This window comes from Hemibagrus wyckioides, linkage group LG06, assembly GCF_019097595.1.
Source record: "Hemibagrus wyckioides isolate EC202008001 linkage group LG06, SWU_Hwy_1.0, whole genome shotgun sequence".
Classification (NCBI taxonomy): Eukaryota; Metazoa; Chordata; class Actinopteri; order Siluriformes; family Bagridae; genus Hemibagrus; species Hemibagrus wyckioides.
This window is the reverse complement of record NC_080715.1, coordinates 34,095,186-34,121,611: the sequence shown is the minus strand read 5'-3', so window position 1 is coordinate 34,121,611 and position 26,426 is coordinate 34,095,186. Positions and strand designations below refer to the sequence as shown.

General features: G+C 42.5%; 1 protein-coding gene across 3 annotated transcripts in view; it reads left to right on the top strand.

Moving 5' to 3' along the window:
• The first annotated feature begins 154 nt into the window (after positions 1-154).
• adgb (androglobin) overlaps positions 155-26,426 on the top strand; it is a 46,769-nt gene continuing 20,497 nt past the window's right edge. For all 3 annotated transcript variants that reach the window (XR_009204798.1, XM_058393079.1, XM_058393078.1), the window contains exons 1-18: positions 155-2,861; positions 3,075-3,237; positions 5,538-5,630; positions 6,275-6,346; positions 6,532-6,723; positions 8,384-8,523; positions 9,219-9,305; positions 11,733-11,887; positions 13,763-13,857; positions 14,699-14,873; positions 14,956-15,034; positions 15,279-15,366; positions 17,691-17,733; positions 21,042-21,141; positions 21,231-21,294; positions 23,366-23,474; positions 23,552-23,684; positions 26,251-26,365. Coding sequence is in view for 2 of the 3 variants with exons in the window: in XM_058393079.1 (XP_058249062.1) it covers positions 2,782-2,861; positions 3,075-3,237; positions 5,538-5,630; positions 6,275-6,346; positions 6,532-6,723; positions 8,384-8,523; positions 9,219-9,305; positions 11,733-11,887; positions 13,763-13,857; positions 14,699-14,873; positions 14,956-15,034; positions 15,279-15,366; positions 17,691-17,733; positions 21,042-21,141; positions 21,231-21,294; positions 23,366-23,474; positions 23,552-23,684; positions 26,251-26,365 (1,983 nt within the window). In the remaining variant the exon portion in view is untranslated. The remainder of the gene's footprint in view (positions 2,862-3,074; positions 3,238-5,537; positions 5,631-6,274; positions 6,347-6,531; positions 6,724-8,383; positions 8,524-9,218; positions 9,306-11,732; positions 11,888-13,762; positions 13,858-14,698; positions 14,874-14,955; positions 15,035-15,278; positions 15,367-17,690; positions 17,734-21,041; positions 21,142-21,230; positions 21,295-23,365; positions 23,475-23,551; positions 23,685-26,250; positions 26,366-26,426) is intronic.

The window sequence follows — 26,426 nt, the reverse complement described above, 5'->3', positions numbered from 1 at the left end:
TGTGAGAAAGTGTTTTAAATACGCTGGATTCAACCTCGAAGCACAATAAAAATTTTAAAATAAAATTTGGTCAATTGTCCAATTTGTCTCTGTTGGCATGGCGATGGTGTGTCTTATACATTTGAAGTATTACACACACACACACTCACTAACACACTCACTCACACTATCATACAAACACACACACACTTGCTCACACACTCGCTCATCCACACACACTAAAACACACTAACACACTCATTCACACACATCATTAACATACTCACTCGCAGACTATCATACACACACTAACAAACTCGCTCACACACTGTCACACACACATTAACTAACACACTAGAGGTCCAGGGTTGGTCAGTATCATGTATTCTGCTGATAATGGGGATATTTAGACCTCCTCCACATGAACCTGATTATTTATTAGACTAGACTCTGTATTTAAACCCAGTTAGTATCTGAACCTGACCAGGGCTTCATTTAACTGTGTGATATTTTGTACCGTATTGAGGTCATGTGCTGCTCAGAAACACACACAACATGCTGGACTGCCCAGTTCCTGTCCTCTGTACAGCTCAACCCACCCCCCACCACCCCCATGACAGTGCTGTTTATTTTCAGGTGATTTCTCATGTTAATTTGCGTCGGTTAATGTGTCCTTTTGGCATTTTTACGTGTTAATTGCAAAGGGAAGGAACTTTACACGACCGCTTCATTGTAACCAACCTTCAGTGATCAACATAGCAGGTCTTTGATTTCCTTGGTGAGGTGTTTCCCAGGACACCAGGAACAACACGGGTGATAACTGGCCACAAGGGGATAGTCCAGTCTGTACATTACTATTAGGATAAAACTGCCATGAGGAGCTTTGTTGTTGTTTTTCACATTGCTTTACAGATTCAACAATTTAAGCAAGCTCTAGCAAAAGAGTATAAATTTAAGGTTTGAACATTTGGTCAAAAGTTTGCAGACACCATTCTATAACTTTGTGCATGCAATTCTATTGCAGACACTCGCTTCTATAACTTCTATAACCATTCTTCTCTGAAGGTTCTGCACTAGATGTTGTGGTGATTCATTCAGCTACAAGAGCATTAGTGAGATCAGACTCTGATGCCGAGGAGCATTAGTGAGATCAGACTCTGATGTTGGGATGTTGAGGAGACTCCAGTTCCAGTTCATCCCAGTGGGGTTTAGTCAGAGTCAGGGCTCTGTGCAGGACACTCTAGTTCTTCACTCCAACCTTCATGTCCTCATGAAGCTGCTTTGTCATGCTGGAGCAGGGTTTGTAGCTGCACTGAACCCTACAGCATACAGAGACGTTCTATGCCACCGTGTGCTTAAATATTTATTGCAACAGAATCGCATACTGTATGTGTGTGATGGTCAGGGTGCACAAACCTTTTTGTCCATTCATTATAGTGGATTGGATTCCTTATTTTATACGCAAAGCACTGTCCACACGTGTCCTTCAAGATTTCGTTCTGACCAACAGGTTGTGTCAGTGATTGATATTAATACTACTACTACTACTACTACTACTAATAATAAATCTGTTTGAATTGGGAGACCTTTAAGGATTTAAGAATCAGTACTAATGCCTGTGTGTGAATATACACTGATCAGGACTAACATTCTGGGAAGTGCCAGGTGAAGCGAATAACACTGATGATCTCCTCATCATGGCACCTGTTAGTGGGTGGGATATATTAGGCAGCAAGTGAACATTTTGTCCTCAAAGTTGATGTGTTAGAAGCAGGAAAAATGGACAAGTGTAAGGATTTGAGCGAGTTTGACGAAGGGCCAAATTGTGATGGCTAGACCACTGGATCAGAGCATCTCCAAAACTGCAGCTCTTGTGGGGTGTTCCCAGTCTGCAGTGGTCAGTATCTATCAAAAGTGGTCCATAGACGGAACAGTGGTGAACCGGTGACGGTCATGGGCGGTCAAGGCTCATTAATGTACATGGGGAGCAAAGGCTGGCCCGTGTGATCCGATCCAACAGACGAGCTACTGTTGCTCACATTGCTGAAGAAGTTAATGTTGGTTCTGATAGAAAGGGTTCAGTATACACAGTGCAGGACGGGTTGTTTTGGCAGCAAAAGAGGGACCAACACAATATTATATAGGCAGGTGGTCATAATGTTATGCCAGTGTCTGCTGATTTTGTGTCTTTTTTGCATTAAACTTATTGAATTGGTGCAACCACAATCACATGATTTTTTTTATTCCTACCAGTAAAAAAAAAAAAAAAAAAAACATTCGTCATATAATGACTTTTTATTAGCTGTGATCATGTTCGACGCACGTGCATCACGGACGGTTCGGTCTGGAAGTGCGTGGTGATGACGTCACACGACGCGCCTCGAACCCAGATCTGCGGAAAATCTGCTGTAATTTGTTTGTTTTATTTAAAAAAAAAAAAAAAGCCCCAAGCTCTTTTTAAATATCGCCGAGTTTGCTTGATTGTGGGTTTATTTCCTCGATCGAAAAAAATGACGGAATCCCGGAAGAGGAACTGATTATTGATTGCTTAAAAAATATTATAATTATATTGCATTAACAGGCAATAAATAAGACTTGTTCTCTCTCTCTCTCTCTCTCTCGCATATAATACACACACACACACACACACACACATACACACACGCCTCTTTTGGGACTCGGCTAATGAATACAGCCTGCTCGGTCCGATGCAGTGTCGTTGCCTAGCAACAGAAGAAAACAGGTTAGACTTTTCTGCGCTCTAACTTCATTGTTTCACAAAGCTTTACAAACACAACCACAATGTCGAAGCCATCACTAAAGAAAAGAGACTCAACATCCAGCCGTGACCTTTCATCTAAAGAACAGTCACCTACTAAAGAGTAAGTTAAAAACAACAACAACCGCATTTTTAATGGTGCCTCGTGCTGTTCTTCCCTTTGCTTGCTGCAGTGGAATACATTCATCACTGAGCTACTTCACACTTTAAACTCATTAGTAACTCGAATTATCTTCACTTCTTATTAATGATCTTTAAATAGATTGAACTACTGACTATAATGGCTCTGTATGAGTAACTAATGCGCTGGCTGTAGGGTCTCCTCGCTGGTCTCTGGGGTTTCTGGGAGCTTCTCAGGAGAGCTTTGGAGGAGCTGTGTTCCCATCTGGCCCGAATGGAACGAGACCGAAGTCAGTGCCGAGAAATGGGACGCTGCCAGAGGGGTAAAAGAGGGCAAGGCTAGGAAGAGCCCTCTGACTGTGAGTGTCTGTGTCAGTGATGTGTTGAAAACATAATAAGAAATATACATTTATACACTATATTGCCGAAAGTTTTGGGACGTCTGCCTTTACATGCACATGAATGTAATATGGAGTTGTCCCACCCTTTGCAGCTAGAACAGCTTCAACTCTTCTGGGAAGGCTTTCCACAAGGTTTAGGAGTGTGTTTATGGGAATTTTGACCATTCCTCTAGAAAAAGTGCATGTGAGGTCAGGCACTGATGTTGGATGAGAAGGTCTGGCTCGCAGTCTCCGCTCTAATTCATCCCAAAGGTGTTCTATGGGATTGAGGTCAGGACTCTGTGCAGGCCAGTCAAGTTCCTCCACACCAAACTCACTCATCCATGTCTTTATGGACCTTGCTTTGTGTACTGGTGTGCAGTCATGTTGGAACAGGAAGGGATCATCCCCAAACTGTTCCCACAAAGAGCATGAAATTGTCCAAAATGTCTTGGTATGAAGCTGAAGCATTAAGAGTTCCTTTCACTGGAACTAAGGGGCCGAGCCCAAGCCCTGAAAAACAACACCTGAATTCATTGATTTGGAGGGGTGTCCCAAAACTTTTGGCAATACAGTGTATCTGTCTCTTATTGTGTTTCTTATTGTAACTTATACAACTAATTTCAGACTCTTAATATTCAGTACGTCCCCATTTTGCTTTATGGACACTCCAACTAGAACAGACTCCAGAAGTTAAGATCAATTTTTAGCCCAAGTATCTGATCAAATGCGATTAGACATGAGGAAAATCCGATCTTTTTTATGAGGCATGCATTAACACACTTGATATCACATGTAAAGACATACTGAACATTAATTTTCTTTATTTGTAATATTTATTTAAAAAATTTTGCATGTTGAAGATGTAAAATGGTTTTATGCTTGTCAGTTGTTCTTTAGATCTGAGAGTTTAGTTTCTGACCACAGGACTGGTGATGGATATTTTGGATGATGGATTATTGATGACCTAAGCTCTAAATCTAAGAGTCAGTGCTTTGACACACAATCACATCTTGAGCTGGTGTTTGAGTGATATCTGACAGGTGGCAGTTTGAAAATGATTCAGTTTGTGTGGATAATAACATGTTTTACTAAAGTCTCTGAAAACTAGATAACATCCATTATCTAGTTAAATTGTCTTTATTATTGTCACATATACATTACTGCACAGTGAAATTCTTTCTTTGCATATCCCATCCTTCGGGGTTGGGGTCAGAGCGCACGGTCAGCCATGATGCAACACTCTTGGAGCAGTGTGGGTTTGGGGCCTTGCTCAAGGGACCAATGGTGGCAGCTTGGCAGTGCTGAGGCTTGAACCCTGCACTTGACTTACCAACACCCTCTTAGCTAGCTTCCTAACTCCTACCTTCACTGCCAGATGTGGTGTTTAACACCTGGCTCATGGTCATGAGGATCCAGCTGAGAAGGTGTTCAGAGATAATCACCGTGCTCACACCACTAGAAAGAGTGACGTGGACCAGTTTTGTGGTGATGCTCAGGTAGCTGCAAGACGTGAGGATGAAACTCCGTATGAATTGGTACATCCAGGCTGTGATGGTGTCCTGCATCACCCGATCATGGGAGCATTGCCTTGTCTTTGCTCTGAGACCGATAAATGACCGGTCTGATGAAGGAGTAGCAGTGAACTCATCTGGTTGACACATCTGACTGAAATAACCTCATGTTCAGGATAATTTTTATTTTTTATTACACGTACAGTTGGAAATTTGAGTTTGAATTAGAATTTGTGGCATGCTCCTGGCCTTCAAGGGTCACACCTCGATGTTAATCTATGAGCAGGATGAGAGGTAACCATGAGGAATGTTAGGAACCAGCGTCTCTCTGAATTAGTGAAACAGACAAAGAACTAGGTTTGAGAGTCAGAGGATTCTCTTATCTGCCTTGTGTTCGAGTTCCAGCTTGGTCTGTGTGTTGGTCATGTCATGGGTCAATAAATCAATAAAGCAATAAAGAACATTTTTAAACACCGGTCTGGAATCACAGCATAGATTATAGACTTTCAGCAGCACTTCAAGTCCACTTGTATTGTAAAGTGAAGTGTGTGAGATGTGGGCGGTCCATGGGCACGGGCCGAATGAAATGACTGTATGAGCGACCTGTTGTTTTGTTTTGTTTTGTATAGATGAACTAAACTAGATGATAAGTGTAGGATGTAGGTGAACCTTATATACAGCGCTAGACACTAGAGTTATACAAGCTTTCTTTCATTTCCTCTTCCTCTTTGGCTAAATAATCCACCAAATAATTTTTATTCTCAGCAATTCTTTGAAGACCCAGAAGGAATGGTTAAGATCCCAGCATCTTTGAACGTTCACACCTGGAAACGGCCCTCAGAGCACATCATGAACAAGGTAAGAGCCAGACAGCTGGAGTGACTGTTCCTACAGTCCAGCATTGAAAACAAGTCAAGAGCAGCAATCTGCACTGGTGTATCCTTTAGAAACGTATCCTAAAGGCATCACGAAAGATTTCAGCTCCAGTTACACATACACATCTATCTTATTTTTATTTCGATGAAAAAACATGGGCTCTGTTTGTCTCCTGAGTTGCAGCGAAACCTCCTCATCGTCCGTGTGGTTCAAGGAGACTACAAAGCAACTGATCGTGTGACCGTGTGATATTTTTATGCAAAAAGCAAACACAGTTTGGTGCACCGAGACCATCAGCTCATCTTTTTGCTCGTTCTTCTATGTGTGAAAGGTTTAATTGAGGAAATGCACCGGAGGTCAGCCTCCGCTTCCATTTCCATGCCGACAACCGGCAGAGGAGACAGAACGCAGACTTTAATTCACATTTGATTAGGGAGCTTTTAGAGTCCATTAACGGATCATAATCAAGCACTGTTTCTTCAGCGATGGGTCAGCATCGTTGTGTGTGAGAGAGAGAGCAGAATAAATCTTCCTGTTAGATATATCAGTTTATACATGCTAATTTCCCAACCTTTATGTTTTTGTATCTTTTGTATCAGCTAATTTATTTTATCATCTAATTCCAGGCTCCGGTTGTGGTAGAAAATGAATCGACGTTTGATCTCATTTCCGCTAATGAGCATTTGCTGTCCAGTGAAGTAAGTTTTGCCACAAACATAACCAAAATGTTGCATTCAACACTCTGATTGATCATCTGCTCATCACAAAGCTATCGTCAACAGAAATGATTTGCTAGCCAAGCTGGATCTCGGCCAAAAACAGTGATGCATAGCGAGAGAAAGTGCTTCTCACGCTTCCTTCTGTTCTTCATCTCATCTCTCAGCTCATGCGCCGGATCATCAGTGAGATCTACATTGTGTGGCAAGAGTTCAGCAGACAGACAGGAGATGACAACCAGCTCTGGGAGGAAACCTGGAGACCCTGGGATCACATCTACTCCCTGTGTAAAGCAACCAAGGATCATGTGCCTCTTTACAACGTCTACGGGAAATACGTGGTCCGGCTCTACTGGATGGTGGGATCATGTTTAATTACAAAAAAGGCTTTAGTAAGAGAAAAAAAACATCCATACACCAAAAGTATGTCCACCCCTAACCATCACACCCATATATGGCTCTTCCCCCAATATTCCATTTCCATTTCCTTCAATGGAACTACAAACCCTGCTCCAGCATGAAAACACAAAGCCATGGCGTGGAAGATCTCTGTCCTGCACAGAGCCCTGACTCTGACTCACTCAACCCCACTGGGATGAACTGGAACATCCCAACATCAGAGTCTGATCTCACTAATGATCTTCTAGCTGAATGAATCCCCACAAGCCACCTTCTAACATCTAGTGGAGAACCTTCCAGAAGGGAGGTTGAGGTTATTCCACTTTATATTTAGGAAGAGAGCAAGAGAGAAGAACACATCTAGAACGAGATGAAGATATGGGTGTGATGATCAGGGGTGCACATACATTTGGTCACCTAGGGGTATATTAGGATTAGTTTAAATCCTGTAAGCAGTAGTGAGATTTTTTTTTTTTTAGAGATCCACTTCATTTAATTCATTTAAAAGAAAAGTGTTCAGCTTCCTCCGCTGTGGTGCAGCGTTAGAGAAATCCCACGCTGACCCCAGCGTGATATCGACGCCAGCTATCGGTCAGTGAAGAGTGATTAAGAGGTGAAAGCTTCCATACCTACTGGCACGGACGTCTGCTTTCTTCCTCTTTAGGACGGCCAGAGATGTCCTGCAGGCGGTGATTAAGTGAGAACACGAGCCTTAGCAGACAGCTGTGTGTGTGTGTGTGGGTGTGTGTGTGTGATGGGAATATAAATGTGTCTCTTTCTGTCCTACAGCTTCTCTCTAAACCACCACTGGCCTTCGGACTGGTCAGAATTTGTTTATCCATCGCAGACATTCACACGAAATCAAGTTCAAGCAAATTCCAAAATATTCTGAGTAGATGATGAAACGATCCAGATTATTCTGAGACGCATCGTATGACATCATCAACACGCATTTGGCCTCAGCATGATTGTAGCTCTCACAGAAAATTATTACAGATGTATCTCACTGGGAGGAGATTAAAAGAAGAATAAAAGAAGAAAAAAAATACAAAAAACTCGAACTTTACAAAAGCAGAAACGAAAGCGGATTATTCAGTGATGATTTAAGAAATAATGTTTTGAACAATCGCACAAACTGGTGATTTAGATGCATAGGTGTCAGAGAGTTTCAGCTAAATGTCTTTTCCAAAGGCCTATCTCTCTCTCTCTTTCTCTCTCTCTCTCTCTCTCTCTCGCTCTCACTATTAAAATGGAGTACACTTCAGTCAAGGACAGCACCCCTACACTAATGGACTGTGGGTATTTGAAAAAAAAGAAGAAAAAAAAACACATCTAACTCTTGACACATGGAGCTTTTCTCAGTAAAATGGAGTCCAATATGAGAGAATATTTTGTCTCAAGTGCAGTAAAAGCAGTTAAAATCACATTACAGGGCAAACTTTCACACTCCTGTCATCCAGCTGTATAAAATACCTTCGGGTTGAATATGAAATATTTATGGTACGTTATTAAAATGAGTTTTGTGTTTTGTGGTGGTTATAACAGTGTGTTTTGAGAAGTACCATGTCAACCATCACGAATATCTCGTCTCATAAGTACACACTTGTGTCTCTGTTCCAGGGCTGCTGGAGAAAGATCATTATCGATGATTCCCTGCCATTTAATGAACAAAACAATGTGCTGCTTCCTGCTACCACCGACCCATCAGAGCTCTGGCCCATGCTGCTGGCTAAAGCCATACTGAAGCTAGCTGGTACAGAGTAGGTACAAGTTCATGATTAATTCTTGACCATTTTATTCTGCTCTCATGTACAGTATTACAGTCGTATGGATGATTGTAAGTGTTCTAAAGAAGGATCTGTGAATCACTGAAGCAGGATCAGTTCATATCCTTGGTCTTTTTTTTCTTTTTTTTCTGACCGTAATTCGATTCAGATTTTTGATGCACACACTGACAGGAAGCAAAAAAAAAAAAATATTATCCAATTAGAGCGTCTCACAAACAGACATACTGACACACGCAGCATCGGTTCACCTGTGGGGGAAAACGTGTAAAGCCTGCGTCACTTAAAGACAGATGATTTGCGTTCGAGTCGATTCACCGAGAAGAGAAGCCGTGAAATGGCGCAGTTAATTAATAGCTGCTGGACTGCTTGAATGCAGAGTCCCGTGAGGCGCAATTAGTGCATCCAGCCATCTGGATTCCTGAAGAAAGAGAAGGAGAAAGGGAGCAATAGGCCACACTACATGCACACAGTCATTTGATTCCTTCACACTGTCACATAATGAAGTTGCTTGCTTCCTGTCGTGTCGCATCCAGTTGAATTTCTGTGTCTCTAACACTGTCTTGGTGGACATTAATCCATGGCCTGTTTTTTCTACTTCCTGTAGACATATAGTAAAACAAAGTGGCATAAACAAACCTTGATGTTGTTGTTATTGTGACTCTGTTTAGAGTGGTGCGAAATTCCAGCAGAGAGCTGGAAGACTTCAGCATCATCCACTGTCTGACAGGATGGATCCCGGAGTTTGTCCCTCTTAGGTAAGACTCTTCTACAGCTCGCATTATGCTAACTTGTTATTTACATTGTTAGCCATTATCCTTATGCATTATCTGCACTGTGTATACAGTTGTATAATCTAAACCATGTCACCTCCATGGACCCTGGAAGTGCTTACCTTAGTAATAATAGACTTGTGTACCAATCTGGTATGTATTCCTAGCTCAAGTCCAGTGTTCCTTGGACATGCTCTGCCCCCAGGGTAACCCCGATCAGGGTAAAGCTGAATGAACGAATAGAATACAAAACCTATCCTGGAGAGTAAATCCAGACCCCAGACAGAGAGGGTGAAAGATAGGAGATTTCTATGCATCTTATTTATCATATGCTTGTTCCTATGTGTAGAATGTGAATTATGAAGTTATTCTTGAGTGTGAGGACACACGTTTATTTAAAGGATGTGACAATGCACATTTATTTACTCCACATTATGCAGAATTCTCTAGTGGTAGAAAAGCATAATTGCATCTTAACTGATCATTAAGAGCTCCCATTTCACTCCACGTCAGAATAATTGACAGAGTAATTTAATACTCTGCGGGACTGATCAATTTCCAGCGCAAACAGCTGTGCGTATGCATGGGAGATAAATGTCAGTGTTTTGCGTGTACTGGTGCTTCTTATGCACAGAATTACAACTTCTTGTACACATGCTTTAATAGATGAGAGCCCAGGATAGCAGCGGAGGCCTGTATTTCAGAGCAGTGCTTCTAGCAGAGCTGTAATCGATGTAGTTTTACAGTTTTTTATTTCTCTTGCTGGGAGTAATGGTTTTGTGACACCGCTTTGTCTGCTAAATTGAGTAAACTGTGTAAGTGAGACTGAAACATTGCTGTACTTTCCACCTTGTTAAGCAGACATATTCCTGCCTAGGCACCTCCCCTGTGATATTGGTTAAGCAATAATGCCTGCAAAAATTGACCTCCTTTAGAGCTACTATTAATTTATCTATGCATTCCTCCATCTATCCACTCACCCACCACATCCACCTAACAAGCAAGCATTGTCCCAACCACTTAATCCATTTACCCAACCCATCCATCCACCTGACCCACCAACCAATCATACAGCCAACCCAACCAGGACAGCTAATCAACCAACACAGTGCAACACAATAACAAACATGCACTCACTCAACAAAACAAGTACTTTCCCAACCAACCACTCACCCAACTAAAGAACTACTCAACCAAGCAACCAACCATCCATTCACCCAACTACCGGATCAACCAAAACCCTAACTGAGCACTCACCCAACCAACCAACTATTTCCCCAACCACCTGAACAACCAAAACTCTAACCAACCAACCAATCATCCAACCACTCACCCAACCACCTAACCAACCAGGCAACAACCAACTATTCATTCATCCACCTAACCAATTACTCACCCATCTACCCAACCAACCAACCACTCAACCAATCACCTAATTTATCCAGTCAAAATATACATCCATCTAACACACCAACCACTCATGCATTCAACCTAACTAGGACATACCAACCAACCAACACAGTGCCCCTAACTAACCAACCAACCAACTACTTACTCATTCACCTAACCAACCAATTACTCACCCATCTACCCAACAAACCAACCAACCAACCACTCACCCAGCCCCCTGACCAATCAAAACCCCAACCATCTGACCACCTGATCACTTACCAAACCAACCAACCACTCACGTAACCACCTGACCAACCAACCTACTCCTCACTCATCCACCTAACCAACCAACCAATTACTCACCCATCTACCCAACTGACTGGGCAACCAACCACTTACCCAACCATCTAATTTAACCACCCACCCCATACATCCACCTGACACACCAACCATGCATGCATCCACCCCAACCAGGAAATACCAACCAACCATCCAACTGATCATCTAGTCTTTATGCCACCCTGCTCCTTTTTTTTCTCTGTTTTGAATTGCATATACAAGTCTCTCAGTGTATGTATGAGCATGGCTGGGTGGCTAAGACTCCTTCATGTAAAAGACCTACAGCTAGAGACTAGCAAAATTGGGGCTAATTGAGTTTTGTGAATTCCCTCTTGGACAATACAAATGAAGGAGAAAAAGATCTAGTTGGTTGTTTATTTGTCTGTAGCTCTGATCATAAAGCTGGAGCCATTGTGTACAGTACACTGCATTCAGAAACACGATATTTTCTTTTAATTGCTGTTTATTGATTAGCACAGCTAGACACGGTCCCTGTTCATTCAGCCGGTTAGCTTCGGTCATTGATCCTCTCAGCAGGACATAAATCAGATACAAAACAAGGGCTGTTCAGTTGCACTTGAACCTGAACTAATAGCTCAGGATGATTAAATACTGCAATTCTATGCTTCTTAGTCATTTAGGAAGTCATGATTAAATGTAAGTTATTGGTTTGGTTGGCAGTCCCAGGTTGGAGCGTGTAGAAGAAACATGGAAATACCTGAAAAAAGCCATTCCAACGTATGAAATAATGGAGGAGAGAACTCCATCAGTTGACCTCACTTCCATTGGGGACTCAGCAAGCGAGACGCTGTCCACAAATAACAGAAAACAGAAAGGTACTGTGGTGTGTGTGTGTGCGTGTGTTAATAATTCCTTACCAATGCTGCATGCTAAGGTGAAAGTAGGCATTTGTACTGGTATAACAACAAAGTTTTAAGGACCAACCTGCTCTTAGGCCTCGTGTCTGCTGGGTGCATCATCAGCAAATGAAAATGATCGAGTGACATAAAGAAAATATTGCAAATTTGACATTGATGTAAGAGAACATGAAGACATATCACCATGCCGTCTTGAGTTTCCTGTTGAGGGAGAGAGGATTAGCAGTGCCATATGGCTCATCTGGGTCATTAGCCTCAGTAGGTTAATGACTGAATTACAGCACGATAAAGCTGGAAGGCCTTGCTACCGAAATCTTATTCTCACTCGCTGTCTTTTTCCTCTCTCTCATGCGCGCTCGCTACCAATTAATCAGGCAAAGATTGTAACATGCTGTGGCATACATAACTTGGCACCAAGCCCTAGATCCTCCGTGCCTCAAGGAATATCTCCTCCTCACACTTGCGTACACATATAGCTCATCCTATTAATATTGCAGGAACATTTACAGTGCGTTTTCCCTTAGAACTTGAAGATTAGGTCATCTCATTAACCCTAGAACCCTGTTCCATATATTCAATTCTGTAAGGATGGGATACTATAGCTTTCTTCCTTTCTTAATTTTTTTTTTTTCGTTGTCAGTGTCATACTCACTCATCCGCCTTGTCTACAGCACCAGAACCTCGCCAGATCTTTATGAGCATGACATGTCCATAATGGATTCAGTTCAATATTCTCCCTGTTACCCTGCACTACTCACCACTCAGGTCTTAGCTTGTAAGTATAAACATTTTAAATACGTAGACATTAATCTGGAGGTCCCCCCTTTCCACTCTTCTGGACCACTTTCCACAAGGTTTTGGAGTGTTACAGTGGGAAACTCAGCCAGGAGAGCATTTGTGAGGTCAGGAACTGATGTTGGATGAGAAGATCTCCTTTCCAGTTCATCTCAAAGGTGTTCGATGAGGTTGAGGTCAGGGTTCGGTCCGAGCCAGTCAGTTTCTTCCACACCAAACTCATCCAATCATGTCGTTATCACTTGGACCTTGGGGTACAGTCATACTGGGACTCTGGGGTCTGGGTCAACCTTTAAAAAAACAGCTCCATACTATTATCCCACCTCCACTATCTAACCAAACATCCGCCAAACCCAAACTTGCCCATCAGATGTGAGAGCTGTAGGCACTTCATTACTCCATAGAACACCTTTCCACTGCTCCAGAGTCCAGTGACCATGTACTTTACACCACTCCAACTGACACTCAGCATTGTTTTTGGTGATGTGAGGCTTGCATGCTCGGTTATAGAAGCCTGTTTTTGTGCTGATATTAAAGCCAGTGAAGGTTTAGAACTCTACAGAACCAGCAGAGCATTTAGCACCTCAGGACTCCGAGACCTTAACGTGGTCTTCTGCTTTATAGCTGAGTCACTGCTGTTCCTAAACGCTTCCACTTTCCTGTAGTACCACTTACAGCTGACTGTGGAATATGTAGCAGGGATGAACAAACAGAACCATGCCTGGATTCACTGAGCTCTTCAGAACAAGCCACTTTTTTCAAAAATGTATGTAAATGCAGACTGCATGGCTAGGTGCTAGATTTCATACATTGTCCCAATACTTTTTTCCATATAGTGTATGTATATATACACATATGTCTGTGTGTGTGTGTGTCTTGAAAACATGTGATGTCATGTTTGTTCACCTCCCAAAATTTCAGAATTGCTCTGTTCCAGTACAGCATGTGCTACACTTGCGCAATTACACATATGTACAGCATATGCACCTTTCTTCCGTCTGTCTGATCTCTCTCTCTCTCTCTCTCTCATCGGTCTAGGCAGTGGACCTCCTCCTGCTCCTCAGATAGTCATTTGTGCCAGTTTCCAGCCATTGAACCTGCAGGAGAAGAAGACCTCCATGCTGGGCCAGATGGTACTTTCGAAAAGCTTTCTCACCAAAATTCCACAAATATTGAAATACATTCGGTCCACGAGAACAGACAGCTCACAGGACGCCGGCACGCAATGCTATGGCTTAGCTGCTACTTCTACGAACTAGCAGGACAAACCTTGAGCGCTAAATCAGACAAAATGATTGACTAAATAATATTAAGTTAGAATTTTTCTGGTTGAGATGCTTCTAGAAGACATAAATAGTCATGCATGTCATTTTCTGCGATACAATTGTGCATTAAACGTCGGTCTTCTCAACTCCGAGTTCAGCAAGTGACTTCAAAACAAGATGGCCGCTCGCAGCGCGAACAGCAAACTTACCTTTTAATGAGTTTTAGCTGTAGATCAGTCAACACACAGATGGATTTGTTTCATAAATCTGTAACATTCATCATAGAGAGGAGGGAGATGGATATCACTCGCTAACATCGCCGTCAGCTGGCTATTGTGTCGCTAACAAAAGTCCAACAATTTATGCTCAGAGTATTCCGAGTAAATTATGCTTAAAAAATGCTACTTCCGAGGTTCAGGGGAAATGAGAAATGTTTTATTCAATTATCCAACTGCTTTAATATTGAATAAATAAGCTAGCGATAAAAATTCATTTCATATAGTGAAAAAATCTTGAAATTCCATTTTTATGTTTGTTTGATTCCAAAAGCTTTTTGTTGTTTTTTTTTGGGAGGCATCCAAGCACATATTTATTTCTCTTTCTTTATCCTTCATCCGCTCGTCTGCTGTACCGTTCAGATCAGCGTTGGCTGTTTAACTTGTTATTAGCCATATGAATGTGTGTGTGTGTCTGTGTGTGTGTTATTCAGGCAGACGCATCACAGACACTGCAACAAAACGGGCTCTGTCAGCTCTCCAGCCACTCCATGCTGCTGACGCGTACCAGGCACTGCCCCCTGGTGGCTGATTCAAACCCACCCCCTGTGCCTTGCTCCAAACTCCTCCAGACCCCTAAAGAAATCACTATTACAGACGAACCCAAAAGTGAGGGCTTGTGTGTGTGTGTGTTGCATAGACACACTAAAGTGTCCTCCTGCAAAATTGTATAACTCTCTGTTTTATGTAGATGTCCAAGTCCAGAGGCCTGAGCTGTACATAGGCGTGGCCAGTCCTTTCATCAACATCAAGCTTGGACCTTGTAAAATGTAAGCCGTGTGTGTGTTTTAGTCACTGTTACTCACTGCGAAGCCATGATACTGTTTCTGTAATCGCTGCAGGGTGTGTATGTGTGTGTGTGTGTAGATGTATAATTGAGTTAAGTACACTTGTGTGTGTGTGTGTGTGTGGGAGGGAGGAAAGAAGGGTGTATTGTGATATCTAGACAGCTATCAAGCCTCACCGTTGATTTGTGTGTGTGTGTGTGTGTGTGTGTGTGTGATTTTACCACAGCGATTCAACTTCTTTTCTGGAGTCAGAAGAGATTGAAGGTCATGACCCCGCTCGCCATCACAATAACCGCAACTCGCCGGATAGCAGGGTGTGCTAGCATCTAGTGCTAGTGTGTGTGTGTGTGTGTGTGTGTGTAACCAAGTATGTGCCCCCTGACCATTTAACACAGTGTTCCTAGAAAGGACAAAGGGAACCAGATGTGAAAAAAAAGCAAGATCCTTAATAACAAGGCTGTTAAAGCCATGTCTGTTAAATGTTAAAGCAGCGATATGTCACTTTCTAAATCTACAGAAAGCTAGCTCTGTTATGTGTCCCGTGATTTCCGGATTGTCGATACATTTACATTTAAAGTCTTTGATTTGAAATACACAAGGCATGGATTATTTTCCTTTAACAGCACAACACTTCACTTATGTAACACCAGGTACTATATATAGTTATAAATGATCTTGAGGTTATTACTATGTCTTTGTTTTTAGTCGTTTATCCAAAAAAACTTACATGACTTTGATTTCTCACATTGTTCACTGGTCCACTAGAACAAAAAATATTTTTCATATTTCAAATCATACTATTCATCAGAAAGAAACAGATGTCTGTCTCTTTTTCTCTCTCTGTCTCTTTGTCTGTCTCTCTCTGTCTGCTTGTCTCTCTTTGTCTCTGTCTGCCTGTCTGTCTCTCTCTTTGTCTGTCTGTCTCTGTCTGTCTGTCTCTCTATCTCTTTTTGTCTGTCTCTCTATCTGTTTCTCTCTGTCTGTCGGTTTGTCTCTGTCTGTCTGTCTCTCTCTCTCTCTGTCTGTCTCTTTGTCTGTGTGTATCTCTCTGTCTGTCTATCTGTCTCTCTCTCTGTCTGTCTGTCTGCCTGCCTGTCTCTGCCTGTCTGTCTGACTATCTCTGTCTGTGTCTGTCTCTCTCTCTCGCTGTCTGTCTCTCTCTCTCTGTAACTCTTTTTCTGTCTCTCTCTTTCTCTGTCTCTCTCTCTTTCTCTGTCTCTGTCTGTATCTATTTTTCTGTCTCTCTCTTGCTGTCTCTGTGTGTGTGTGTGTGTCTCTCTCTCTCTCTCTGCTGGATTGATTCTCTGAGTGTACACACACTCATGCCACAGCTGGAAGGCGGCAGTGAACCCTTCCTGCCCCTGCGACCCGTCTGTCCAGCTCCAATGTCACTACTGCACTTTTCCCCACAGCGCATGCCGAGAGAATGGAACGGAGAGTGGGAAAATCTGGTCCTGTGTGTTACGTAAAACAAAAAAAAAAACACACGGGTCACGTCCTCCTCGGTATAAAAAGCAGCACAATTATCCTGTCAGTCATTAGGGCAGATGTCTCACTGGGGGGGTTCAGGAAGGAGCGGCCCGAGTGTGTGTGTGTGTTCTGTGAGCATGGGTTTGTAATATAAAAGGAATTACATTTGCTTTAGTTATTCTAAGAATTTCAGATATGTGTCAGTACACAGTTCTCTCTTCTTTTCTCCTCTCTTCTCTTCTCTTCTCCTCTCTTCTCTTCTCTTAATCCCTCCATCCCTCCTTTTCAGACACGAGGTGACTCACAGCCCGTTTCTGACTCACTGGCACTGTCGTTCGTTAGACGCGGCACGGAGAGAACCCCTAATTGTCCTCCACATCTAAATGGCACACTGGGATGACTCCTCGGGCTTTATAAGTGGCACAAGGTTGAGGGAGATTTAAAAAAAAATGGTTTCAGCGAGACGGTTGCCATGGTGCCACCCACTTCCTTGCGGTTTAAACAAGTTGCACACTTAAGACCCAGTGAAGGAGCATTCGCTTGATGCTGCGCTAGCTTGACTTAATTAGCGGTTAAATACCGACACGCTAATCAGGCGCTACAGCTATCTGTCTATCTGTCTCTCTATCTCTTTCTGTCTCTCTGTCCCTGTCTGTCTGTCTCTCTGTCTTTCTGTCTCTCTTATTCTGTCTCTCTCTCTGTCTATCTCACTATCTCTTTCTATCTCTATCTCCTTCTGTCTGTCTCTCTAGCTGTCTCTCTGTCTCTGTCTGTCTCTCTCTCTCTCTTTCTGTCTCTCTCTCTGTCAGTCTCTCTCTCTGTCTATTTCACTATATCTTTCTGACTGTCTCTCTAGAGGTCTCTCTCTTTCTGTCTGTTTCTCTGTCTCTGTCTGTCTCTCTATCTCTTTATGTCTCTCTATCTGTCTGTCTCTCTGTCTATCTCACTATCCCTTTCTGTCTGTCTGACTGTCTGTCTGTCTCTCTCTCTCTCTCTCTCTCTCTCTCTCGCTCTTTCTTTTCTCTTTCTAATCCCAAAACCACCAACTCTGTAGACTTTAGAGTGATCTTATGATGCATAATTAATGAGTGTGTGTGTATTTATTGTCTTTTTCTTATTCAGGCCTTTAAACTACTTTCTGACTGTTTACTTTCTCATCTCCTTCCAGGTAACAGCAGAGGACGAGAGGAAAGCTGAAAGCGCCGTTAACGGTAATGCCCCTGTTCACGTACATTCATGTGCGCCTCGTTGCTCACCTGTGTCATCAGCCTGCAGTGTAGAGCTCTGACAGCACACTCCTCACACGCCCGTGGAAGCACGCTGATCTCATTAGAATGAGAATGCAATTGAGAGGCAGCTGGTAAAAAACCATCTCTCGCTCTTTTCCTCCATCTCTAAACCGAGCGCTTGCTTTGTCTGGCGCTGCTTTGTGACGAGATCGGAAAAGGAAGCAAGACGTCTGATAATTCACCACGCGGCTTTCTATCACCCTCGAGTCATTGTCGAGACGTCAGAGCGCTGATGCTAATAACTGCTTTAATGGGATATGATGGCTGGCTGAGTGCCTCTGCTATCACCATTACACACACACACTCACTCTCTCTGTTTCTCTTTCTCTCTCTCTCTCTCTCTCTCTCTGTTTCTCTCTCTCTGTTTCTCTCTCTCTGTTTCTCTGTCTCTCTCTCTCTCTCTCTGTGTCTTTCTCTTTCCCTCTCCCGACTTTCCCTTCCTCTCTCTCTCTCTCTCTCTCTCTCTCTCTCTTTCTCTGTGTGTCTCTGTCTGTCTCTCTCTCTCTTTGCCCCCCCTCCTCTCTCTCTCTGTCTTTCTCTCTATCCTGGTCTGCTAGTCTTTTTCTTTTTAAATAGCCTTGCACAAACAGACAGATACCCACCCACTAACACACACACACACACACACATTATCGTTTCTATCTCTCTGATCGTGACTCTGCACTAGCCCCTCATCACGACAGGCCAATTACATGCTTTCCTACGGAGCCTAGTGTGTTGCTTAGTAACACCTGGAGTGAGCTAAATGAAGCGGGTTCTGCACCGGCTTCTCTGGAACATCTAAATTACTGCCGTGGAATTCTTTTCTTCTTCTTCTTCTTCTTCTTCTTCCTTTTCTTCTTCTTCTTTAGTTCAGAAGTTTGGATGAACAAAGCCGTCTGGTGAGATCTAAGAACGAAGACCTCATTTTGATCTCAGAAGACCATCACGACCTTTTAGACAATCCTACAATGAGATGCAAGAACACACAGCACACACTCCGTCCATTTTATTAGGGACACCTGCACATTCACAGATGAAGGTCCAAAGCTGGTTCACATCACAGTCTGATCTCTGGGATTGGTGTGGTTCTTGCTACCAGATGAACTGGTCTGAGTTTTTAGTAACAGAAGATCTCCTGCTGGGATTTTCACACACCATTCTGGAGAGTTTACACACAGAATGGTGGAATGGTGTGAAAACAAAAAAAAAAACATCTAGTGAGAGACAGGTGTGTGTGTGTTTGTGGAAACAGCTTGTTGGTTCGAGCTGATAGAAAGGATGCAGGAGAAAAGCATCTCAACATCACACCTTGACATGGATGAGCTGCAGAAGACCTCATCAGTTTCCTCTCCTGTCAGTCAGGAACAGGGATCTGACACTTCTGAATCTTCAAAGATCACCTCAACCGTCCAACAAAAAAACATGTTTTACTACATTATATTATATTGCCAAAAATTTTGGGACGTCTGCCTTTACATGCACATGAATGTAATATGGAGTTGTCCCACTCTTTGCAGCTATAACAGCTTCATCTCTTCTGGGAAGGCTTTCCACAAGGTTTAGGAGTGTGTTTATGGGAATTTTTGACCATTCCTCTAGAACATAGGTGTGAAACCAGATCCACAAAGGGCCGTGTGGGTGCAAGTTTTCATTCCAACCAAGCAGAAGCCACACCTGAGTTTACTGAAAGCCAAAATCAGTTGATTAAACAGGTGGAATCATGTGTGGCTTCTGCTCAGTTGGAATGAAAACCTGCACCCACACCGGCCCTTTGTGGATCCGGTTTGACACCTATGCTCTAGAAGAAGTGCATTTGAGAGTTCAGGCACTGATGTTGGACGAGAAGGCCTGGCTCGCAGTCTCCGCTCTAATTCATCCCAAAGGTGTTCTATGGGGTTGAGATCAGGACTCTGTGCAGGCCAGTCAAGTTCCTCCACACCAAACTCACTCATCCATGTCTTTATGGAGCTTGCTTTGTGCACTGGTGTGCAGTCATGTTGGAACAGGAAGGGGTCATCCCCAAACTGTTCCCACAAAGAGCATGAAATTGTCGAAAATGTCTTGGTATGCTGAAGCATTAAGAGTTCCTTTCACTGGAACTTCACTGGCCGAGCCCAACCCCTGAAAAACAACACCTGAATTCAATCGTTTGTGTCCCAAAACCTATGGCAGTGTATGTCTGTTACGAGTGTAAGATGATGTGAAGCGTCTACCATATAACGTATCAGAATGACGAGCAAATATTATGTAATACATAAACATAACACGCTTCATCTGACCAATCAGATCGGAGAAAACCCTCCCCCGAAATCGTTAACACAGTACGTTGTTTTGATTAAACAAATCGGATCAGCAAAGCGGATTATTCTGTCTTATTTTGTCCACTAAACCTCTGTTAAAAAGTAAGTACAGGTTGTTAAGTTGATCCACACCTCTGCCTTCAGAGCTCTGGTGTAATAACACAGCACACCAGCGCCAACGCTGTAATTTAGTTGATGGATACGCCTGAAATAGAGCTCATCACTATGGCTTATCCTAATACGGAGCAGCAAAACTCTCCAGTTCTAAAGAGATAACAGCTAAACACACATAAGCGTTGTCCTGCTTACACACTGCTACACACCTGATTCCACTCAACAAGACGCCAGGGAAAATTTTCATCTGTTGGAATTTTGTCATGGGAAATCTGTAGAAATCTCTTCAGCCTTACAGGTACACCGAAACCTCGGCATAGGAATTTAATTGGTTCTTAAGGTGAAAGTTTTTACTGAAACAAATTTTCCCATAAGAAATAATGTAAATGCAGATAATCTGTTCCAACCACCCAAAAATTATGACCAATATGACCAATATGAAGCATATGTAAACTGTATGGCTGCTTACAAGGAACTGACCCAAGCCAAGCATTCCATGTCAAAGGTCCTCACAGGAAGTCATGCCACCAAGCTTGGGCTAAAAATAGAACAGACCTCCAATCTGTTAAAAAATTTGTAAACTTGTTACGGTTGGCTTCACTTGGCTTTCCACTGATGCTAACAAGTTTGAATGGCTTCCAGACGTAAGTGCAACTTAGTCGGCATTCGGTTTGTTCGTATGCTGAAAATGCTTTGTATGCCGATGTAAATTTCTTGAGAAATTTAAATTCTTTATGTGAAACTCCGTAAAGGAGGGCATTCGTATGCCGAGGTTCCACTGTATTAAACTTCCGTAAAGGTACCGAACATCTACATTATCTTTGTTTCTATCAGATCGTGATTCGGTTCCTCAAAAGGAATCCACGTCTCTCCAGGAGAAGGACATGCTTCAGGAAACGTGGATCCCTGTGCAAGACTTCCCCAAGTGCTTCCAGTGAGGAAGAGTCACTAAACCTCACATTGAGACTGATTCGTTTCTCAGTCATGTTCCTCTGATGCTTCCTTCTGTTTGTTTGTTTAAAGGACATTGCTGGTTTTTCACAAGGAGAGCAGTTACCCGTACCAGTCTCAGAGATCAGACTTTAAGGTAAAGGAGTTTCACTGAGGGATCAGGTTCTCTCTGGAGTTATGTATCTTCTAGAATCTTCTATAGACAGCAAAATTTGAAGGGTTTAGAACTCACTGGACTGAGATTATAACTAGCAAACCAACATATGTGAAGAAAGTGAAACCAACAGCTAACACTGGCTCACTTCCATAATCTGTATGAATTTAGCTAGGCTAAGCTAACACAACCAACAGAGATAGCAAAGGACTTCAGGAAGAAATGTAAAAATGTAATAATGTAAACGTACATGTTGTCTTTAGTATATTTTCAGTTGGTGCCTTACATGAGCTACATCCATGCCTTTGAATAACATCAGCTAGCTAGCAAATGATAGCTTTTTTTTTAAGCACAAATCTCTAAAATGTGAACTACAAGCACATTTAGCTATATATATATATATATATATATATATATATATATATATATATATATATATATATATATATATATATATATACAGGGGTTGGACAATGAAACTGAAACACTGGCCAATTTAGTGTTGGAGGATTCATGGCTAAATTTGACCAGCCTGGTGGCCAATCTTCATTGATTGCACATTCCACCAGTAAGAGCAGAGTGTGAAGGTTTAATTAGCAGAGTAATAGCACAGTTTTGCTTAAAATATTGCAATGCACACAACATTATGGGCGACATATCAGAGTTCAAAAGAGGACAAATTGTTGGTGCACGTCTCGCTGGCGCATCTGTGACTAAGACAGCAAGTCTTTGTGATGTATCCAGGGTAATGTCAGCATACCACTAAGAAGGACGAACCACATCCAACAGGAGTAACTGTGGACACAAGAGGAAGCTGTCTGAAAGGGATGTATCCAAAAAACATAAAACCACAGCTGCCCAACTCAGTGCAGAATTAAATGTGCACCTCAACTCTCCTGTTTCCACCAAAACTATCCGTTGGGAGCTCCACAGGGTCAATGTATATGGCCAGGCTGCTATAGCCAAACCTTTGGTCACTCATGCCAATGCCAAACGTCGGTTTCAATGGTGCCAGCAGCAAAAATCTTGGGCTGTGGACAATGTGAAACATGTATTGTTCTCTGATGAGTCCACCTTCACTGTCTTTCCCACATCCGGGAGAGTTACGGTGTGGAGAAGCCCCAAAGAAGCGTACCACCCAGACTGTTGCATGCCCAGTGTGAAGCATGGGGGTGGATCAGTGATGGTTTGGGCTGCAATATCATGGCATTCCCTAGGCCCAATACTTGTGCTAGATGGGTGCATCACTGCCAAGGACTACCGAACCATTCTGGAGGACCATGTGCACCCAATGGTTCAAACATTGTATCCTGAAGGCGGTGCCGTGTATCAGGATGATAATGCACCAATACACACAGCAAGACTGGTGACAGAGTGGTTTGATGAACATGAAAGTGAAGTTGAACATCTCCCATGGCCTGCACAGTCACCAGATCTAAATATTATTGAGCCACTTTGGGGTGTTTTTGAGGAGTGAGTCAGGAAACATTTTCCACCACCAGCATCACATCGTGACCTGGCCACTATTCTGCAAGAAGAATGGCTCAAAATCCCTCTGGCCACTGTGCAAGACTTGTATCTGTCATTCCCAAGACGAAATGATGATGTTTTAGCCACAAAATGAGGCGCTACACCATACTTAGATATTATTGTGGTCTAAAAGCAGGTGTTTCAGTTTCATTGCCCAACCCCTGTATATATATATATATATATATATATATATATATATATATATATATATATATAGATAGATAGATAGATAGATAGATAGATAGATAGATAGATAACGCTGAATTGACCACTTTGAGTTAGCCAATGCTTGTTCTGACAGAGCTAGTAAATATTTTCAGGAGATTAGCTAGCTAACTTCACTAGCTAGTTAGTGATCCTTTGTGTAAATTCATGTTTAAGTCATAAACTAAAAGAAAACTGTGCTTGTTTTTGCAGGTACCTGTATGGCTTTATCTCTTTAATTCCACTTGATGCTACACATAAATATTTCCAGAACTTCCCTGTTTCTCTTCATTGCTTGATTCCTTTCCTACTCTCTAAGACACCAGATGTGAAGGACCGCTACTTCCTGTCTGTAGATAGCCTCCTGCCTACAGAGATTCTCATCTGTTTCTCAGCACTGATACGTTGGGGAGATGGCAGTCATGAGCGTAAGACACACACACACCCCAGTATCATCTATGTATTGAACTAAACATAGAGATGTTAATATTTGTCTCCTGTGTAGAAAAGGACAGTGTCCCGAGGCCTGGTCATCTATGTGTTGAACCTTATTCCTGGAAGAGCGTCCAGGCTCAGCTTCCTCTACTGACCATCAACACCTCGTCCTGCAAAGCGGCCATTCTTTCCCTGCCTCCAGGGTAACACATCTCCCAACCGTAAACAGTATAATCACATTATTTACGTCACAGAAGTCAATGTATGAATCGTATACAGTGAGGGAAAAAATTATTTGATCCCCTGCTGATTTTGTATGTTTGCCCACTGACAAAGAAATGATCAGGCTGTAATTTTAATGGTAGGTTTATCTGAACAGTGAGAGGCAGAATAACAACAAAAAAATCCAGAAAAACGCATTTCAGAAAAGTTATGCATTGATTTGCATTTTATTGAGTGAAATAAGTATTTGATCCCCTATCAATCAGAAAGATTTCTGGCTCCCAGGTGTCTTTTATACAGGTAAAGAGCTGAGATTACAGTAGGAGCACTCTCGGGGAGTGCTCTTAATCTCAGCTCGTTACCTGTATGAAAGACACCGTCCACAGAAGGAACCAATCAATCAGATTCCAAACTCTCCATCATGGCCAAGACCAAAGAGCTGTCCATGGATGTCAGGGACAAGATTGTAGACCTACACAAGGCTGGAATGAGCTACAAGACCATCGCCAAGCAGCTTGGTGAGAAGGTGACAACAGTTGGTGTGATTATTCCCAAATGGAAGAAACACAAAAGGACTGTCAATCTTCCTCGGTCTGGGGCTCCATGCAAGATCTCACCTCATGGAGTTTCAATGATCATGAGAACGGCAAGGAATCAGCCCAGAATTACACTGGAGGATTTTGTCAATGATCTCAAGGCAGCTGGGACCATAGTCACCAAGATAACAATTGGTGATCAATTCAGAAAGACTGAAATCCAGTAGCACCCGCAAGGTCCCCCTGCTAAAGAAAGCACATGTACAGGCTCATCTGAAGTTTGCCAGTGAACATCTGAATGATTCAGAGGTCATGTGGTCAAATGAGAGCAAAATCCAGCTCTTTGGCATCAACTCAACTCACCGTGTTTGGAGGAGGAGGAATGCTGCCTATGACCCCAAGAAAACCATCCCCACCGTTATGCATGGCGGTGGAAACATTATGCATTGGGGGTGTTTTTCTGCTAAGGGGACGGGACAACCGCACCACATCAAAGGGACGATGGACGGAGCCATGTACCGTCAAATCTTGAGTGAGAACCTCCTTCCCTCAGCCAGGGCATTGAAAATGGGTCGTGGATGCAAAGAGGAGTGGGCTCAAATTCCTTGAGATGTGAGATGTGTGCAAGCCTGGTGGCCAACTACAAGAAATGTCTGACGTCTGTGATTGCCAACAAGGGTTTGGCACCAATTACTAAGTCATGTTTTGCAAAGGGGTCAAATACTTATTTCACTCAATAAAATGCAAATCAATGTATAACTTTTTTGAAATGTGTTTTTCTGGATTTTTTTTGTTGTCTCTCACTGTTCAGATAAACCTACCATTAAAATTATAGACTTTGTCAGTGGGCAAACGTACAAAATCAGCAGGGGATCAAATAATTTTTTCCCTCACTGTATATCACGTATTCAGTTGCTAGGCAACACTGTTTTTTTCTCCTTTTTTCTCAACAATGCAAATGTTTTTCACGCAATAGTGAAGACGGTTAAAACATCACTGCTACTGAGACCCCAGTAACTAACTGGTTATTATGAGTAGCAAAGAGGGTTAACACACTAGCAACCAGATGTGTCCTTTGCAACCGACTAACTTAGAGCTGCAAGTCATTTGGATTCATCTGTTGTCATGCAGACCTTAAGTTTTTTCTTTCTTTACCAAGAGAAATTCCTCAAAATTCTTTGCAATCAAATCTTTTCCTGAACTGTGGCCTTCAAAGAAACAGCTCTACACAGCTAACGCACTACTGCATCAGCATCCTGTCTAAAAAGCTAAATGGAGCCACTTTAGTGATTTCATTCCACTGCTTGCTTGTTTGTTCTGGTGTTTGGTGTTAGCTAGTCAGAGTTAGCTTTGGTGTTAGCTAGTCAGAGTTAGCTTGGCGTGCTGTTAGACGCAAACGTTTTGGTCTCCCACCAGCTGTTTTTCGGATTTCACTAATGCTCCTAGAGGTATGGAAACAACTCAGGGCTGGAATGAAGGAAACGTGTGAATGTGAATGTTCCTGCAGACTCGGAATGTTCTGTTTCTGCTAATGAAGCTCTCTGAGGAAACCCTAGAGAGGGAAAGAGATGAACCAGTCTGCTATTTCTAGCTCCATAGTGGCCTAAAAGTAGGGGGCCTACATTCAGAGGTCAGAATGCTAGCAAAAGGCAGAGAGAAAGAGAGAGACAGAGAGAGAGAGAAATAAAGGTAACACTAGTGTGATCTGTTCCAGTCAAATGTCTTGGCTTGACTTTTCATTATGGCTACAATGATGTATTTATCAGGTTATTAAATTGAATTTGATATTTTTATCAAAACGGAATTTAACGTGATGCATGAACCTCTGCTGCCTCAATATCTTTGATTCTCAAGCTTCAGAGTATTGTTTTAAATATTAAGTGTGCTGAAATAAAACTTGGATTGACTTATTATTCAGGTGCCACTTTCTTCACTGCAGTTTTTTTCCAGCTGTAATTTCTTGAGAATGTTTTTTATTCTGTGTATGTATTGCCTTATGGACACTGTTCAGGCGTCATGTTCTTCGCATCCACACGCGAGTGCAGTTGGGCCTTCACCTGAAGCTCTACAGCAAGACAGAGTTCATATTCGGACAAGAAGATATGGTGATGCCGCATCTAGAAAAGGTATCCGGCTGTAGGCCTCTTTAACCCTCATATTCTCCTTAACTCCGTGAGAAAACATGTC